This window comes from Panthera leo, chromosome A2 (genome assembly GCF_018350215.1).
Source record: "Panthera leo isolate Ple1 chromosome A2, P.leo_Ple1_pat1.1, whole genome shotgun sequence".
Lineage (NCBI taxonomy): Eukaryota > Metazoa > Chordata > Mammalia > Carnivora > Felidae > Panthera > Panthera leo.
In genome coordinates this window covers 138278780-138295901 of record NC_056680.1, presented here as the reverse complement: position 1 = coordinate 138295901, position 17122 = coordinate 138278780, and the positions used below count along the sequence as shown (strand labels likewise).

General features: G+C 39.4%; 1 protein-coding gene across 5 annotated transcripts in view; it reads left to right on the top strand.

Moving 5' to 3' along the window:
- The first annotated feature begins 618 nt into the window (after positions 1 to 618).
- The window catches only part of AASS (aminoadipate-semialdehyde synthase), a 61299-nt gene continuing 44795 nt past the window's right edge, over positions 619 to 17122 (top strand). The window contains exons 1-4 of one of the 5 annotated variants that reach the window (XM_042923191.1): positions 619 to 712; positions 8294 to 8511; positions 12649 to 12825; positions 15527 to 15611. In XM_042923191.1, the coding sequence (XP_042779125.1) occupies positions 8302 to 8511; positions 12649 to 12825; positions 15527 to 15611 (472 nt within the window). In that variant the 5' untranslated portion in view covers positions 619 to 712; positions 8294 to 8301. Of the gene's footprint in view, positions 2160 to 7815; positions 8512 to 12648; positions 12826 to 15526; positions 15612 to 17122 lie in introns of those variants that run through there. The other 4 variants (XM_042923183.1, XM_042923197.1, XM_042923173.1 and 1 more) reach the window with 4 other exon arrangements.

Here is a 17122-nt window from a genome sequence, read left to right as displayed (position 1 = left end):
GAGCATCTGGCATTTCTTCAGTGTCTAGTGCTGAGGCTAGTCTTTATGAAATGCATTTTTCCCTGTCCCTTTAGGGCCATTCAAGACTTTTTAAGAATAGTAGACTTCGTCATATACACATAGATTCTTAATATTCATGGAATACACTACACTTAATTTCCTAGTCTCAGCTTGTTGGACTCTTCAACTGTTCTAAGAACTGTCATCTGGCTTCATCGGCTTATTATGAAGCTGTGAAAATGCTTTGAGAAGTGTATATCGCTAAATAAACGTAATACACGTGAGCTTGCAACTTTTTTCCGGCAGGTACACACATCTATTTAGTGTATAATGTCCGGACTGTTTTCGTCCTTCAGTGTCTCCGCCTGTCCTTTGCTACGGACAGTTACAAAGTCCTGGGAGAACGTGATGCCCCCAGCTAAGGACGCACGCAGGTCAGAGATCTAGAAGGCAGAAGGATTTTCGGGGAGGAGCAGGGGCAGGGCATGACCTAGCACCTGGCAGCGCCCCCGATTGGCGGAGCAGAAGGTTGTTCCCTCAGGGCGGCTGCTGATTGGCTGCGGGAGGAAGAGGCATGACGTCCTCAGAAGTTGAGCAAACACCTCCTCCTCCCGGCTCCCATCCCAATTTCTGCTGGGAGTTCGGAGCCTACCCAGTCCGGAGCTGGGGGCTCGGAGGCGGCAGGACCGGTCGGCACAGCAGGGAGGACAAGGTGAGGAGGCCGCCCGAAGGGGCTGGGCTCAGCCAGCGAGTTGCACTTGGAGGTCGCCGGCGAGGCTCCGACTGTCCTCGGAGAGGGGCGGGCGAGCTCGGCCTCCCCCACCCTGCGCCGCGGGCGACCTGGCGACTCCGCGGAACCCGGCCGTTGCCGGGACCGGCGAGGGAGAGGGTGGCGAGCGTTTGGGCCTCCCTTGGGAGCGTTTCCCTTGGAGCGGGGAAGGGCTGTGGGCGCCGTACTGAAATTTCTGAATAGGAAAGGGAAGGGGTGGCAATTAGAATTTCTTTTCTTTTCTTTCTTTTATTCTTCTTTCTTCTTCTTCTTCTTCTTCTTCTTCTTCTTCTTCTTCTTCTTTCTGGCGGGGGAAGGGAGTTGCTGGGGAGTAAAGGATAGGCGTTGAAGCTGTAGAAGGAACACCCTGTTAATTTTCCGACTCTGCGCTTATTTATCAGGTGGTTGGCTGGCTGCAGTGTGTGGTTGATGGAGACTGTGGGGGGCAATCCTCTCCCTTACCCCCAGCTTTCTTTGTGCGCGGTTGCCCTTTCCATCTCTGGCCTGCTTAGCCAAACTCTGATCATAAACTTCTCACCCAGACCATCTTGGGCTGGCCATTCTCTTTAGGTAGGGCCCCCTCAGCAAACTGCCGTCCCCAGGCTACTCTCTAATGGATCTAGAAGGCATGAGAAAGTTAAACTCCCAAGACCCTGTGGGGCTGTGAGTCCAGGGTGACCACTTAAGCGAGGAAGGAGCGCAGGCAGACCACCATTTATTACCTACTCTGCTTGATTGAGTTGGGCTAAATGCCCTGACAACTTCCAGAAGAGATGTGCTTTTCAGACACTGATTTTAGGGGAGTGGGGTGAAGTGTGGGAGAAGAAGGGAAGGGGAGAGCGAGTGTCCAGTAACCTGAACAAAGGTGAACATTTTTTGATATTGTGGGCCATCAGTTATCAGAATGTGGGTAAGGTGTAGCTGTGATTATGCCGATGTAGCTACTCATGGGACCCAAGTATTGACCCCGGTGGTAGCTTTCACATACTTGATAGCAAAAAAAAAAAAAAAAAAAAAAAAAAAAAAAAAAAGCCACCAATAGCACTTTTCATGGATGCCTGTATGTCTCTCTCTGTGTCTACTTTGTCACCTGCGCTGCCCTCCCCCTTTTTCTCCATAACAATTAGTGAATCTAGGGGTACATGACCTTCTGGCACTGTACACTTGTGGCCATTCTGTGAAGTGAGTTAGGAGGACAAAGATCTAGGCCAACTTTCCCTAGTGACATTCCTGTTCTCCAGACAATCGTATTTGTTGTCAATCTCACTTGTTACTGGTGACATCATCAGAACTTTGATTTATTTGCGATGGAATCCTCCCTCCCACCCCCAAATAAGACTTTATGTAAGCCTTAACAGACCTTGGCTCAGGATTTTGGAAGTGATCTTCAGTATGTACGCAGTGCCCATTTAACAAAAGTTTACATTTTTCGAAATATTATCTTGTTAATTGTCTCATAGAAACAACATTGCAAACGGTGGCAAATTTCCTTGGTAAGATCACAAAAAAAATTCTATGGAATTAATGGAATCACAGAAATGGTATATTTCACATGGGAAATAACAACATTATTACCCTTTTTATCTAATCTAAGATGCTATCAATTGTAAAATGCATTCCTCTTTCAGGGATGCTAAAATGTGAAAAAAATCGATCATAAATTTAATGAAATGCTGTATTTAAATTATTTATCTTGAACACCCATGCCTGCAGAGTGAAGAGAGGGCTTACTGGGCTCTGTTTTGTTTTCCTTGAAAAATGTAAAGAAGGGAGGGGGGATCAATGTGGAGTCTTCGTGAAGGCCTCACTACAGTGTGACAAAGATGACAGAAAGGTAGTGTTTTCTGTGAGTGGTGTGGTTGTGCTCACCTTTGAGGAGGAAGCAGGCCTGGAGCCTTTTTCTGTTCTTGACATTTATTGAGTGTTAACAGCATGCGAGACAGTTCTCAGTATTTTACTCATATGAGTTCAGATAAACTTCACAATAGCCCTGAGATGTAGATATCAATACGAATCCATTTTGCAGATGAGACACAAATAGGTCAAGTTATGTACCAAGATCACAGAGTAAGCATTTACAGTTTAGCAAAGAGACAGACAAGCAGATAAACATTTTGGATTAGAGTCCAACTTAAAATGAACTTTGCATTCCATCTCAATGATACTAAATTTGTGGGCTAAAGACCAGAAGAGTCATGGATCTTAGATCTTTGGATGACTTTGAGAAGCTGCTTGAAAACATGAATATTCCTAGACCAGATTAATTAATATTAGATTCCCCCTGCCCCAAGTCTACTGTTTTTTGTTTGTTTGTTCGTTTGTTTGTTAACATAGCGTTAACAGTTTTAGAAAAGGTTTCGTGTGGAAGCATGATAAGAGTGTACCTACGCAAGGGGAAGTGAAAGTATGGAGGATGGTGTTGTTGCATGCCCAAGCCTAGTTCTAGCAAGCCTTGGGGTTGGGAGGTATTTGGATTAGTTCTAGGCCATCACCAGGTGTTCTATTAATTTGGAACTCTTTCGGGCCTCTCCAGGATTATTATGGTCTGGATACCAAATATGTAGTGTGGGCCAAGACTCTTGGCCGTGGAGCTGTGGTTCTCTGCCCTTGTAGGTGGCTTTTTGTCAGATATAATTTTCTATGAATACATCTCACAAAATCTTCTTTGGTTCATTCATGTGATTTAGGATGATGATCTTTTATTTCATAGTAACTGAAAGAAAATGGTGGGATATGTATGGAATGCCAGGCTTGCCCTGTCTGTCTATCCATCTATCTATCTATCTATCTATCTATCTATCCATCCATCCATCCTGTCATCTAATCACCATTTTCCTTTTCACTTCTCTTGAAAAGGTTAGAAAATACTAAGGACATTTTAGCATGTCCTCCCTCTGCCCCTTTCTCATGTGTACATTGCAAAGATAGAGAATTTAGAAGTTAAAAGAAGTTCTTAAGTCTTCCCCCCGTTGAAAGATGGAAAGAGAAGTAAGCTGGTATCACAGAGTATGTTCTATTGCTACGTCCAGCCACTTAATCTTCCTCCTATCACAGTACATGTCTGTGTAATTCACTATAATACTCCCATAAGTGTTTAGAGTCATTTCAAATTCCTGATTGATCCTAGGTAAGTAAAAACATTTATCTTAGTGCAGATCCTATTTTATAAAAACAAAGAGAAGAATCTTTTAAATTTCATTTTTATGGTATTTGGAACATTGGTCTTTCATATGTTGAAGGAAAGACTGTTTAGAAATTGTCAGGAGAAGAGTCTTATTTCCCTCCACTGCCTATGTGACACTTCTCTTTCTACCCCGTATTCCTCTTCTCCTGTTCCTCCTCCTTATTCTTCTGACTCTTCCTTTGTCTTCTCCTCTCATTTTCTTGCTTTCCCATATTCTCCTTTCTCCTGCCACAGGCTGTCATTAGCACCTCGCACTGTCAAGTGAACTCACTAGAGCCAGTAGATAAGCCAGGGGCCTTCCTGCTTCGTTGCATTGAAAGCATTGCCAGAAATACACCTTACGTTTATTTCCTGTTATTCTTGGAAAAGCCCACAAAATTCAGGACAGGGAAATCCAAAACAGCCCACCTGAGCATATCCATGAAACACCAGACCCTGCAGTGCCCTCCCTAAGAGCAATGAAGAAATCCTCACTGCTACAGATTTTTTGATGACCTTAGGGTGAAATGAATGGTGGGCCTGGAAAGTTTCATGTTGAGACCCAATTTCAAGGTTCAAGCAATTACTAACACAGTAATACCTGCTATAATTGAATCTTTTTCTTTTCCAAGCACCCAGAAACCTAAAATTTACCTTGGCAGTGACTCAGGAAGGGTTTTCGGTGGCACATGGGAAAGGGATCCACAGAAGCACCCCATCCTGGAGGGGAGAACTGATCATTTACTCTAGTAAAGTCGATGCCATATGGATCTCTTTTATTTCTGAAACGAGCTGGCAGCAGTAGCATGCATCAGACCTACATGGTGTGGATCTGCAGGCTTTGACAAAGAGAAAATCCCAAGTATTAAATATTAACCCGGGAATCCTGCTTCTGCTTAAAAGCAACAACTCTAGTCGGACTCCAGTTCAGTTTTTCATCTGTAAAATAGAGATAATAACAGTTATCTAATCATTAAGATTTTTGCAAGGAGGAAATGAAATAATGTCTATAAAGAGCTCAGCATAGTGCTTGGTACATAATGCTAAATCATTGCTAACTACTGTTGCATTTATTGAAAAGCAAAGGTACAGAAATTATGAGTTGAGAATTCCCTAGAAGAAGTGAAAGTGAAAGCAGCTTCCCAAATCAACTTCAGAGTGTCGCTCCCTGCTCCTTTCCTTTTCTAGCCTGCACGGAAGGTTCTGCCTTTGCAAACACATGTGTGTGTGTGTCCGTGACTCCTCCTACACTGTATCCCCCACCCCAGACAAGGGAGGTGGGGAGGAAGGGGTGGGATGGTCACTGAGTGAGAGGAGGCTGCGATTATAAATCAAGTTTGGGACGAGGAGAGAGACTAACTTATCTGAATGTGTTCCCTCATATTGGCTCCAGGAATTGCTACTAAGAATAGTGGATGCAGGTTCGTTTGGTCACCTATGGTGTGTGAAATAGAGCCCCTGCTCAGAAGATGGGACCATTTCTGGGCTCATCTGTGTGTTCAACAAACCTCACTTGTCTTTGGAATTGGTTTTATTTAAGAACATAGGGACTTTAGTTCTATGAGAGTTGCAGGTTTCCCTTTGTTTTGGGGAGAAGAAGTGTTGTGGGCTCGGGCTTGGGTTTGGGTCTAATACAATCTCTTTTAAAAACACAACTATGAATAAACCAAAAATTAGATAGAATATATGGCAGTTTTGCTCATCAGTATTTTGGCTCAAGTAAAAGTTAGCCTGAGCTCTGTCATCAGCGTGTTTGCTTGCTGTGGACATTGTTTTTCTTTCTGCCCCTCTTCTTTCTAAAGCTTCTTAGCTGATCTCCTTGCTGTTTGCTTTGTTCTTTTAGTCTGTTGTGTTGTGAGTTGACCTACAATTTTTCTATCTCAAGTGGCAGGTAGTTGCCCCCAGGAAATGCACTTGTATGCGCCACTGTTTAGACAAAACTTCCATCTGCAAAGTGAGTCTGATTTAGAGATTGCAGTCTGATGTAACAGAAATGTGTTCCATAAGAATTTTGATCTATGTCAGCAGTGATTGGTGGGAAATTTCTAGAAGGTGTGACATCATTTAGTCCCCATATTCTGATGCCATCCTTAAACATAAAATCATTGAAAGTAAATTGTCATCTGACATGACATTTGACTGCCAAGTATATGTAACCGTTTGAAGAGGAACAGAGTATTGTTTGATATTTATGCTTTTATATAAAATTTGCTCTCTGCTGATGCATAGTAAGCCTCTCGTCAACATTTCTTGATTGAATAAATGAGTGGAATTATGCAATCTGGAATAGCAGTTAGAAAACTGGTTGAGATAGGTCTGGGTTTAATATAAAAGCAGGAGGAAGTGGTATGAAGAGGAAATCCTGAAAAAGGGAACAGCATGTTTATAGCAACAAAAGAGTCAGGGAGGGTTAAGACAGTGCTTCTTAAACTTTTAACAGCTATGGTGAAGAAACATGTTAGTTTTGTTGTCTTAAATTTCTAATCTGCCAGGACCAACACTTTCATAAAATTCAATAACAATGAATTACTGCAAAAATGATCATGTGATATTAAGATTTACAAGTGCTTACTTCCTATTTCTACATAGCTCATACAGGACCTGTAAAAAGCAGTTCACTGACCTACAACAGGCTCCAAACACACTTTAAGTAGCACTAGTTTAAGGATTGGTCAGCGATAAAACTCGAAAGAGGTTGGAGCTGGATTGTCAAGAATCCTGCACATGATTATAGGATTCCAACCTTTATGCCATCAAAATTGGCACAAATTATCTTCCTGTACTTGCATTTTAGGTTAACATGCTTAAAACTTTTGTGCTGGACACATGATTGATGAAACATATATAGTAAAACCTTGGATTGCGAGTAACTTGTTCTGCGAGTGTTCCACAAGACGAGCAAACATTTCTTATAAATTCTAACTTGATAAAAGAATGATGTTTTGTAATATGAGTAGTATGCGGTACCAAATGCCACATGATCACAACTCTCTCTCTCTCTCTCTCTCTCTGTTTTCCTGCGGGGTTGTGGGTGATTGCCCCCCTCTCCCCATGCTCGAATGCTTGGTCTCAAGTCACAGTGTTTGGCAGAAATCAGTGATTTTCCAGAACATTGGAAGGTGCCCACAACTGGCACTAGTGTAGTTTTGTCACTTCAAAGCACCTAAAGGCAGTCGTTTGCTTTTCCATACAAGAGTAAGCTTGGGAGTGCTTTGCTCCATTCTAGGTCAGGCTGCCTGCAGATAGAGACCCTTTCCTTTGCTGCCTTATTGCCAGTTACATTAAATACAGTATATAACAAGAGTTTATTAATACTGTACTGTAGTCAATATCCGTGTGAGCTTATACAATAGCCCCATGCAGAAAAAGTTGAAAAGAAAGGCAATAAGAAGGAGATGATTACAGTGGACGTTAAGAAGGAAATCATCGCGAAGTGTGAATGAGGTATGCAAGTGGCTGAAATTGCAAGATTTTATAAATCTAACATCTGCATCTCATCTGCAGAGGAGGAAGAGAAAAAGGCAGAGGAATCCGTCACTTCGAGTGAGATTAGGGAGGTGTGTAAAATGTGGGAAAGAGTGCAAAACTTTGTAGGAAAGAAGCACTCCCATAAGACTGTAGCAGTGAGAGCTATGCACCTGTTTAACAAAGCAATGTCCCATTTCCGCGAAATCCTCAAAAGAAGGCAAAAGCAAGTGTCATTGGATAGGTTCCTCGTTAAAGCTGCATGTAAAGAAAAAGATTCCATTGAGCTAACAGATAGCAGTGATTCCCTTAGTGATAGTGAAAGTTGTCCTACACAGTAAACCTCCTCTCTCTTGTCTCCCTCACACCAGATGCGGAAGTTTTCAAAGGTAAGTGCAGGTTAATTTGTTTATTTTTCTTTATATTTTGTATTTTCCTTATTATTTTGTACTATATTACAGTACTGTAATCATGTTTTAATGAGTGTTTTTGGATTGTGGAGCAAATCATCTGAGGTTCCTTTATTTTTTATGGGGAAATTTGCTTTGATATACACGTGCTTTGGATTATAAGCACGTTTCTGAAACGAACTCTGCTCTCCAGCCAAGGTTTTATTGTGTATAAAGAACGGTTTTGGCTTAGCAGATACTGGTTAGTGCCCTATAATTTGCTCAGTACTTTCTTATTTTGGAAATAAATAAACTCACTGGTGGAAATTTGGGTTTGTTGAGTAAAGGAGCACTTTTTATCATCTAGGGTTCTCCTCCTCTCTCTTGTATCTGTTCCATCTGAGTTGGTTGGATTTTACAGCAGATTTCTCAGGAGACCAGAACTGATCTGTGAGCCCTCCTGCCTTTTATTGCGCTATTCTCTTATGGTGTCTTTTCAGTCACCAGGTTTCAAGATGCTACGAGTACAAAGGACCAAACTGGGCAGGCTAGGGCTCAGCTTGTACAAAGGGCTTCACCACAAGGCTGTGATGGCCCTGAGGCGGGAGGATGTGAACGCCTGGGAGCGGAGGGCACCCCTGGCCCCCCGGCACATCAAAGGGATCACCAACCTGGGGTACAAAGTCTTAATACAGCCTTCCAATCGGCGGGCCATTCACGACAAGGTAAACATTTCTAATTTTTTCAATGAAGGAGCATCAGAGTAAAAATAAAATGTTTGCTAGTGTCATGTAAATGCCACATGACAGTATTCCTTTCTCTTTCAGAATTTTTCCTTGGGTCCAGTATTCAGTCAATAAGTATTATTTTCACTCCATTGCATGCTTTCTCCAGCTGAGGGGTGGAGGGATTGCCTTTCGAAGGAGGTGCTGTCCTATAGTCATGTCTCCAGGTGTGACCCTAGTTCTGGGACTGGGGAGACTAAGGTCAATAAAAAACTGCCTTACCTCGGAATAAATCACTTTCCTACATAGCCATCATACCTAAGAAATTAATAATTCCATAATACCATTTCACATAACCCATCTCAAATTCCCCATTGTCTCAATGGTCTTCATGATTTTTTTAAATTTTTATTAAAAATTCTTTTCTTACGTTTCTTTATTTTTGAGAGGCAGAGAGAGACAGAGCGCCAGCGGGGGAGGGGCAGAGAGAGAGGGAGACACAGAATCCGAAGCAGGCTCCAGGCTCTGAGCTGTCAGCAGAGAGCCTGATGTGGGGCTGGACCTCAGGAACCAGGAGATCATGACCTGAGCCCAAGTCAGGTGCTCAAGCGACTGAGCCACCCAGGCATCCCTATTTTTTTTTAATTTTAATTGAGGCTTAATCAAGGTTCATTGCATTCATTGTTATGTCTCTTTAGTTCTTTTAATCTAGAACAGCACACCTGTTTGATTTGTGGTATGGACTCTTTTTGAAGAGTCCAGGCTAGTTGACTTGTAGAATAATCTACTTCTGGTTGTAATTAGTCTTGTTTTTATTCTGGTGTTTACATTCAGGTTAAACACTTTTGATATAAATGTGATATAAGTGATCTATGTTCTTCCCATTGGATCACATCAGAGACACAATATATCAGGTTGTCCCAAGGTTAGAAATTTGTGGTCACTTGGCGGAGGTGGTTACCATCAGATCTCTCCATTGTATAAGTACCTTTTTCCCTTTGTAATTACTGAGTCATCTGTGGGATGATATTTTGAGACCGGTGAATCTCCTGCTTGTGTCTCAACCACCTTTTGCTAAAGATGTTAGTTAGCATCCATTGATAATCTTTGCCTGAATCATTTTTTCCCGTGGAAGCTTGCAAAATGATGATTTTCTAATTTTATCACTCTTCTAAGTTATTTGCTGATATTCTTCTGCAGAAAACAGATTTCCTTTAGTTTTTCTTTTCTCTTTTGCTCTTTCGAGTATCATTATGGATGTGTGAGCCTTTTCCCTTGATGAGAATCTGTTAACCATTTTCTTAAATGTCCGAATTATCCCAAATTTGAGATAGAGGGTCTCTTTAAGGGTGCTCCCATGTCTTTGGACATGAATCCATTTATTTTTGAGCTTTCTTGTTTCCTGCAGCAACATATGGTCTTAGCCTCACCTTGTGCTTTTTTGCCCCACACCTGGGATTAGCCATTTCATCAGGGAACCCTGATTTCTTTTAGTATATAGAAACCAAGATCTGATATCTCGTGTTAGGTGTGCTTATTTTTACTGGGATAGTGTCATTCTTAGCCCCTTTAGTGGACAAACTAAGAAATACACAGATTACACATACCCATACACATATATATACATATAACATACGTATAATACATACATACATATATAATATACATATACATATATATTATTTAATCATGAGTTAATACTGGTGTTTCCATTAAAAATTTTAACAGTGCAGGTTTTTCTTACCTTTAAAATTTTATATTTGTATGTTTTCTCCAGCAGTGAAAATTTTAATTCTTTATAACATTAATGCATGTTTTTTGCTCTATCCTATATTATACATAAAATAGTTTTGGAATCACAATACTAATATTACAACTAAGGATAAACCTATTAATGCTAGGGGAGTAGGTCTTAACAGTTCTCATCACAAGAAAAAAATTCTGTAACTATGCATAGTGATGGATGTTAACAAGACTTATTGTGCTGATCATTTTGCAATACGTAAAAATATCGATTATTATGTTATACACCTGAAACTAATATAATGTTGTATGTCACTTCTACCTCAATAAAAAAAATAAACCTATTAAATGGAGTTTAATTTTTTTAGTTGAAAATTATTTTTTGTTTTAGAATACATCTCAGAACAAATATTCAGAGTGCTGTATTCAAGTTATGTGAATTATACAATGTGTAGTTACACCATCGTTGTGATATACAGCTGGATTTATTTGTGTTTTTTCTATACATTTTAACAGTTGCTTTAATATCCTTTTTGATTTAATTATATTTTTAAAATAAGTGAAACATTTACAAGTTTCAGAGGTGAAAATGATGTACAGTGATGTGCTGCAGAGAAGTCTTCCTCTTATCTTAATCCCTTAGATCCTCTTCCCACCCACTGCATAGGTTACTACTGTCATTTCTCATCTATTATTTCTATATTTCTGTTTGCGAAAATGTATGTGCGCGTGCGTGTGTGTGTGTATTCTTATATAGAAGGTTGTATACTATACATACTGTATTGCACCTTATTTGTTTAGTCGACAACATACCCTGACACTCACTCCATGTCTGTTCATGGAGATCTGCTTCATTCTGTTTAACGGCTCTGCTATAATTATTCTGTTGTAATTACTCCATGATTTATTGTGATTTATTTAACCAGTCTGCTATAAATGGGTAAATAGATTATTTTCAAAGAAACAAGGTATGAATTATATGTTCATTCTTGTAGTGTCTTTCTTATAGCTTCCTTTGAAGTAGATTCCTAACTAGATTCATCTTCCTTTTATTCAACGGCCACTTTTGATGCTCTTTTAATTCTGCCTGGATCATGCTGCTCCTTTTGTTTAGAAATCTGAAATGACTGTTTATTGCCTCCATGTACTAACTATTCAATCTCAGTTGAATGTGTAAACCTCAGGTTTCCCATTGATAAAATGGCCACAATAATAGCACCCACCTCATGGGAGTTTTATGAAAATTAAGTGAGATAATTCATGAAAAGAACTCAGTTAAAGCATGTACTAATTTATTAATAAATGATGATGATTTTTTTATCCCATAAAGATCATATTCACCATGATAATACTTAGTTTACTTTTCCAAATTGTTTTACCCACTATGCCCTTAATACCTCCTTATTTCCCAGGCTGCAAATTTGTATGTATTCCTTCAGTGCCCCTTACTGATATTACCATGTTGCATTGCCCACCTCCATCTTTCCAAATCCTACCTAGGCTTCAAGATTACTTTAAGTTTGCGTATTTCCTTGGTAGTCTCACCCAGGAATTATCTCAGTATTCATTAAACTACTGTATCACTTAGGTTCTGCTGTGCATAATTCTTTTGAATTTGGTCTCATTTACTGTGCTCCTGACTTCTTTTTACCATGTTTTGTTAGTGCCTTTACAGGAGGGGTGTTGTCTGCCTTTTTGTGTATCTTATCATCTCGTCTGTAGCACAGTCCGCTGGACAGAATAGGGCAGTAATAAATACTAATTGAACCAAAAAAAAAAAAAAAAGAAAGAAAGAAAGGAAAGGAAATATTGCAGATACATGTCTTTCTTTTAAAAATACCTGAGTAAGGGGTGCCTGGGTGGCTCAGTTGGTTAAATTTCCAACTCTCCATTTTGACTTAGGTCATGATCTCACAGCCGTGACGTCCATGCCCAGTGTGGAGGCTGCTTAAGATTCTCTGTCTCTCCCTCTGTCCTCACCAACACCGCTCAGGCTGTCTCTCAAAAAACAAAACAAAACAAAACAAAAAAAAGCCAAAAAAACCTGAGTAATAAATTACTATTTTGCATTTAGTGTTTCAGTGCATTGTTGATATAAATTATACATTTCACAAGTATTTTTAAATCATGTGTGTTAGTGGTTATGATTAAACTATTAACGGGACTTAAATAAGAATAGGTGGTAAATTTTCTAATTGTTTTTTTTTTTGCTACAAAAGTCGAGAGTATTAAATTGATCTTTAGCCAGAAAGTAAAAATATTAGAAGCCGTTGTTCTGTTATTTGTTCCAATGCCTTCAAAAGATTGTGCCTTTAATTGCTACACTTACTTATTAAAGAAAATGTGAATACAAAAAATCAGGGAAATAACTTCTAACCAAAACTGCATTCCCAGGAATATGTTAAAGCTGGTGGCATTCTTCAGGAAGATATTTCTGAAGCTTGTCTAATTTTGGGAGTTAAAAGACCCCCGGAGGAAAAATTAATGTCTAAGAAGACTTATGCATTCTTCTCCCACACAATAAAGGCTCAGGAGGCCAATATGGGCTTGTTGGATGAGATTCTAAGAAAGGTAATTAGTGACCAGTAATCATAAATGTTAACATAAAAACAACATTTCTTTTTACTTTTAAATGTCAAGTGGCGTTTCAGTTTTCTTTCAGCATCTAGGGAATACATCATGTTATTCACCTCAGTAGGAAAGGTGGTCTATGAGTTAGTGCTAGGACGGCTCTGCTTCTTTTAGGGCTCCTCTGCTGTGCACGTTTGGAATCTGTAATAAGAGAAACCAAACATACTCCATTCTTTTTGTATTTTCAAACAGAAAGAATGATAGAATTGTTCCCCCAAACGATTAGCAGTCTATAAGGCCAATTGGTCAGATATTACCAAGTAGAATTTTATTGCTGAAAAGAGCCTCAGGAATCATATAATCCACTTCCGTCATTTTTCAGATGGAGCCCCGAGAGGCAAAGTGACTCAATTGTGGTTGCACAGCTCTGTAGGGCCAAACCTGGACTGGGGATTATTTTGACATTTATTAACATTCGTATAGGAAAAAAATCAATTTTCGAGATACAAATACTGTGGAAAAACTATCAGGTGTTTAAAATATAGAGTATTCATTCAACAAATATTTGCTTAGTGTCTGCAATGTGTCTGATACTGTTCACTGCAATGGCAATAAAGTAAGTGTCTTTATAGAGCTTACATTCTAGGGGGAGGAGACAGATGATACATATATAAATAAGACATCTCATCTGTCACTTGGAGATATGTGTGATGGAGATAAATATGATACAGAAGGAGAAAAGGGGTGCTGGGCACCATGGGTGGTGATAGTTTAAATCGGATGATCAGGGAAAGCCTCACTGTAAATTTGGCATTGAGCAAAAATTTGAAGGAGGTGAAGGATTAAGTCTTATCCATTGGAGAAGAGACTTCCAAGCAGAAAGCAGAGTAGTGCAAAGTCCTGAGGGTCTGGTTGAGCGGAGGGTTAGAGTAAATCATGCTCTGAAGTTCTTATTCAGCTTGCTGTGTGGATAATATCGGAGGTGGAAGGAGAAAATTGGCAAGATTGTTAGTCTAGATTAGTATGGGTGCCAGGTTACAAAAGACTGGCTCACATGAGGGAGGTGTAAATGGAGGTAGTGATACACAGACCAGTATTCGGTGTATTTTAGAGATCAGATCCTGCAGAAGTTACTGGTGAAATGAACGTGCAGTATGAGAGAAAGCAGAACCGGAGAGAAGTCCAAGGTTTTGGCCTGAGCAGTTTGAAGGTTGCCACAGACTGAGATGATGCTAGTGCAAGAGGAAGCAGGCTTGGGTGGGAGGATCAGGAGTTGAGTTCAGGGCCCGTTGAGTCCAATTTGTCCCTTAGACATTTAAGGAGATTTTAGATTTTAGACATTCAATTTTAAGGAGATACTGAGACGGCTGTTGATACGAGTTTGTAGCTCAGGAGGGTGGCTCCTCCTGAGACACATTTTGTGGTCAGAGACTTGATGGCATCTAAGAACATGAGACTGGATGAGGGTAGGTAGTGAGTGTGGGTAGAGAAGGCCAATGTCCAGGTCCTGGGTAAGGATGTTAGAGCATTAGAAACGAGACTGGAATCTGCGAATAGGCAGAGGACGGGAGACTTCACAAACAGTAAAAGCCATAGAGGAAATGTGTTTCGTAAAGGCCTATGGCATACATTCCTACTAACTTCAAATATGCTAGACCTCGGCTAGTTAATTGCCAGTGGTTCTGAAGAACGAGTTCAAAAAAGTGATTAATGGAAATAATATTATAAGAGGAAGGTTTCACTTAAGTAGGTAAACTCCTTAAAAAGTACTTCAGAAAATTTGTTGTTATATGAACTTTTGTTCATTACAAGAGAATTAATAGAAGCAGAATAGGCATGGATGCTTTTTGGCAACATTTTGTAACCAATTACTTAGAGTTGCATGAATCTTAAACATTCTGAAATTCAGGCACTTGGTAAAAATCATAAGGTATTTAAGGAAATATAATGGCTGTTTAAAGCATTCTATAATTACAGTGTGTCAATAGCTTTTAAGCATGAATTGATGGGACATTCCTGAGAGGGAAGGTTCCCAAAGACAGGGAAGAATGTGGTTTTAGTGAAGCTGAGAAAGTGAAAAGCAGGCTGTATGTACTACTACTTTGTGAATAAAGCTTATTTGTAAAAGAATGGGGAGAGAGAAAAGAGGGAAGGAGGAAGGAAGGAAGGTAGAGAGAGAAAGTGAGAGATTTGTGTGTACGGACTTGGAGGGGTTGTTGTTATTTTTTAGGTAGGAAGGAGCAGTGTACACAGGGATGATGCAGAAAGAGAAAGTTCAAGAGTGGTCTGGGAGGACACGGGAAAAGCTGGGATCCAGTTCGCAGAGATTAGCCTTAGGAGGGACTTGTTTTCTTTGAGGCTAGAAGGATGGATATGGGGATGAATGGGGCTATAGATATATTTGTGGATGCTGCTGGCCTAGGAGAGGAATTGATGCCTTTCCAGTTTCATTAACTACCATCAAGGAGCACTAGGCACCCTGCTAGGACCATTCTTTCATCTCAAATCATAAACCTATTATTGGTTTGTGACCCAGCATTTTCTAAATAGTTCATGGTGCACCTAATGGTAACTTATAAAGTCTAGTGAAGACATATTTTATGAGAGGAAGAAATGTGAAAATTTACTTCCTTGCATATGTGCTTACTCATTGATATGAAGCTGGATGGGTCTGAGTCAAAGTCTTTTATTCTTTCTTCAGGAAATCCGACTGATCGATTATGAGAAAATGGTGGATCATAGAGGAATACGGGTAGTGGCATTTGGACAGTGGGCAGGTGTAGCAGGTAGGTATGCCAGGGTTTTACATCACTCACTTTCTGAATTTGCCTGGAGTGTAACTAGGTGTTTTCCTTTTTTCTGTGGCAAGGGCATGAAAGTGTTCATTTCCACCCAATAAAAATAAACATGGGTGTGTGCCTAAGGGTGATGAATATTAGGGGAATAAAATAAGAAGGTAAATCATTAAATACCTTCATTACAAAAGTTAAAAAAGAAAACTCAGGGGAAAGGAGAACAACTATGAATAGGGTCTGGCTTTTCCAGTAGTTTTGTCTGGAAGACTAGGAGAGGTCAGTTTGGTGATGAGAAATTATGGAGAGGAATAAAGGGGGGAAGGAAGGGAAAAGATACAGGGGTAGGAACCAAGAGAGGAACAGTTTAGAAAGGATAAGAGCTGCAGTTTGGGGGAAACTACACTTGACTTTTGTCCCATTAGTACTTTGAACCTTCTTTAGTTGAGAAAACATCACCTTATGTTATAACCATGCATCGGATTAGACTACTTGAAGGTCCGTACTTGTTAAGACAAGCAGACAGAAAAGTTGTGGGGATATAGGACAGGAAGACACCATCAGCCACCCTAACCTAATTGACAGTTATTGAGTACTCACCCAGATGGCCCATATGCTGGATCACAAAACAATTCTAAATAAACATAAAATGTTTGAAATCATCAGGTATGTGCTCTGACTATAATAAAGTTGATTTTGAAATAATAATAGAAAGATATTTAGAAAATTTCTAGATATTTGGAAGATAAGCAATATATTTTTGAATAACCCATAAGTCAAGAAGGAATCACAGGAAAAATTAGAAAATATTTTGAATTGAATGAAAATTTAAAACAGCATACCAAAATTGATGAGGTGCAAATAAAATGATGCTTATAAGGAAATTTTTAGCATTTGATGCTTTTACTAGAAAAGAAGAAAGTCAAAATTAGTGATCTAAACTTCCATCTTACAAAGCAAGAAAATGAAGAAGTAATTAAACCCAAAGCAAATATAAGGAAAAGAATAATAAAGATAAGAGGGGAAATCAGTGAAATCTAAAGCTAGTTATTTTTAAACAAATCAATAAAATTGTTAGGCCTCCAGCTAGACTGATTAAAAAAAATAGAGAAAGAGAGTGAAGCCACAATTTACCAATATTAGGGATACAGGAGGGGTGATCACTATACATCCTATAGACATTAAAAGGGTAAGAAAATATTATGAATAGGCCAATAAATTTGACAATGTTGGTCAAATAGACAAATCCCTGAAGGACAGAAATTACCAAATCCAACTCAAGAAGAAATAAAAAACTTCAATATCAATGTACAAAAGAAATTCTAATCATAGGCATTTATCAAGAGAAATGAATAATTTTTTTTGTAAATACTTATTTCTAGTAGCTTCGTTCATAATAGCCTAGAGACAATCCAAATGTCCACCAGCAGAGGAATGGTTAAATAAATTGTGATATATCCATAAAATAGAAAACTCCTTCATCAATAAAAAGAAGTCAACTACTA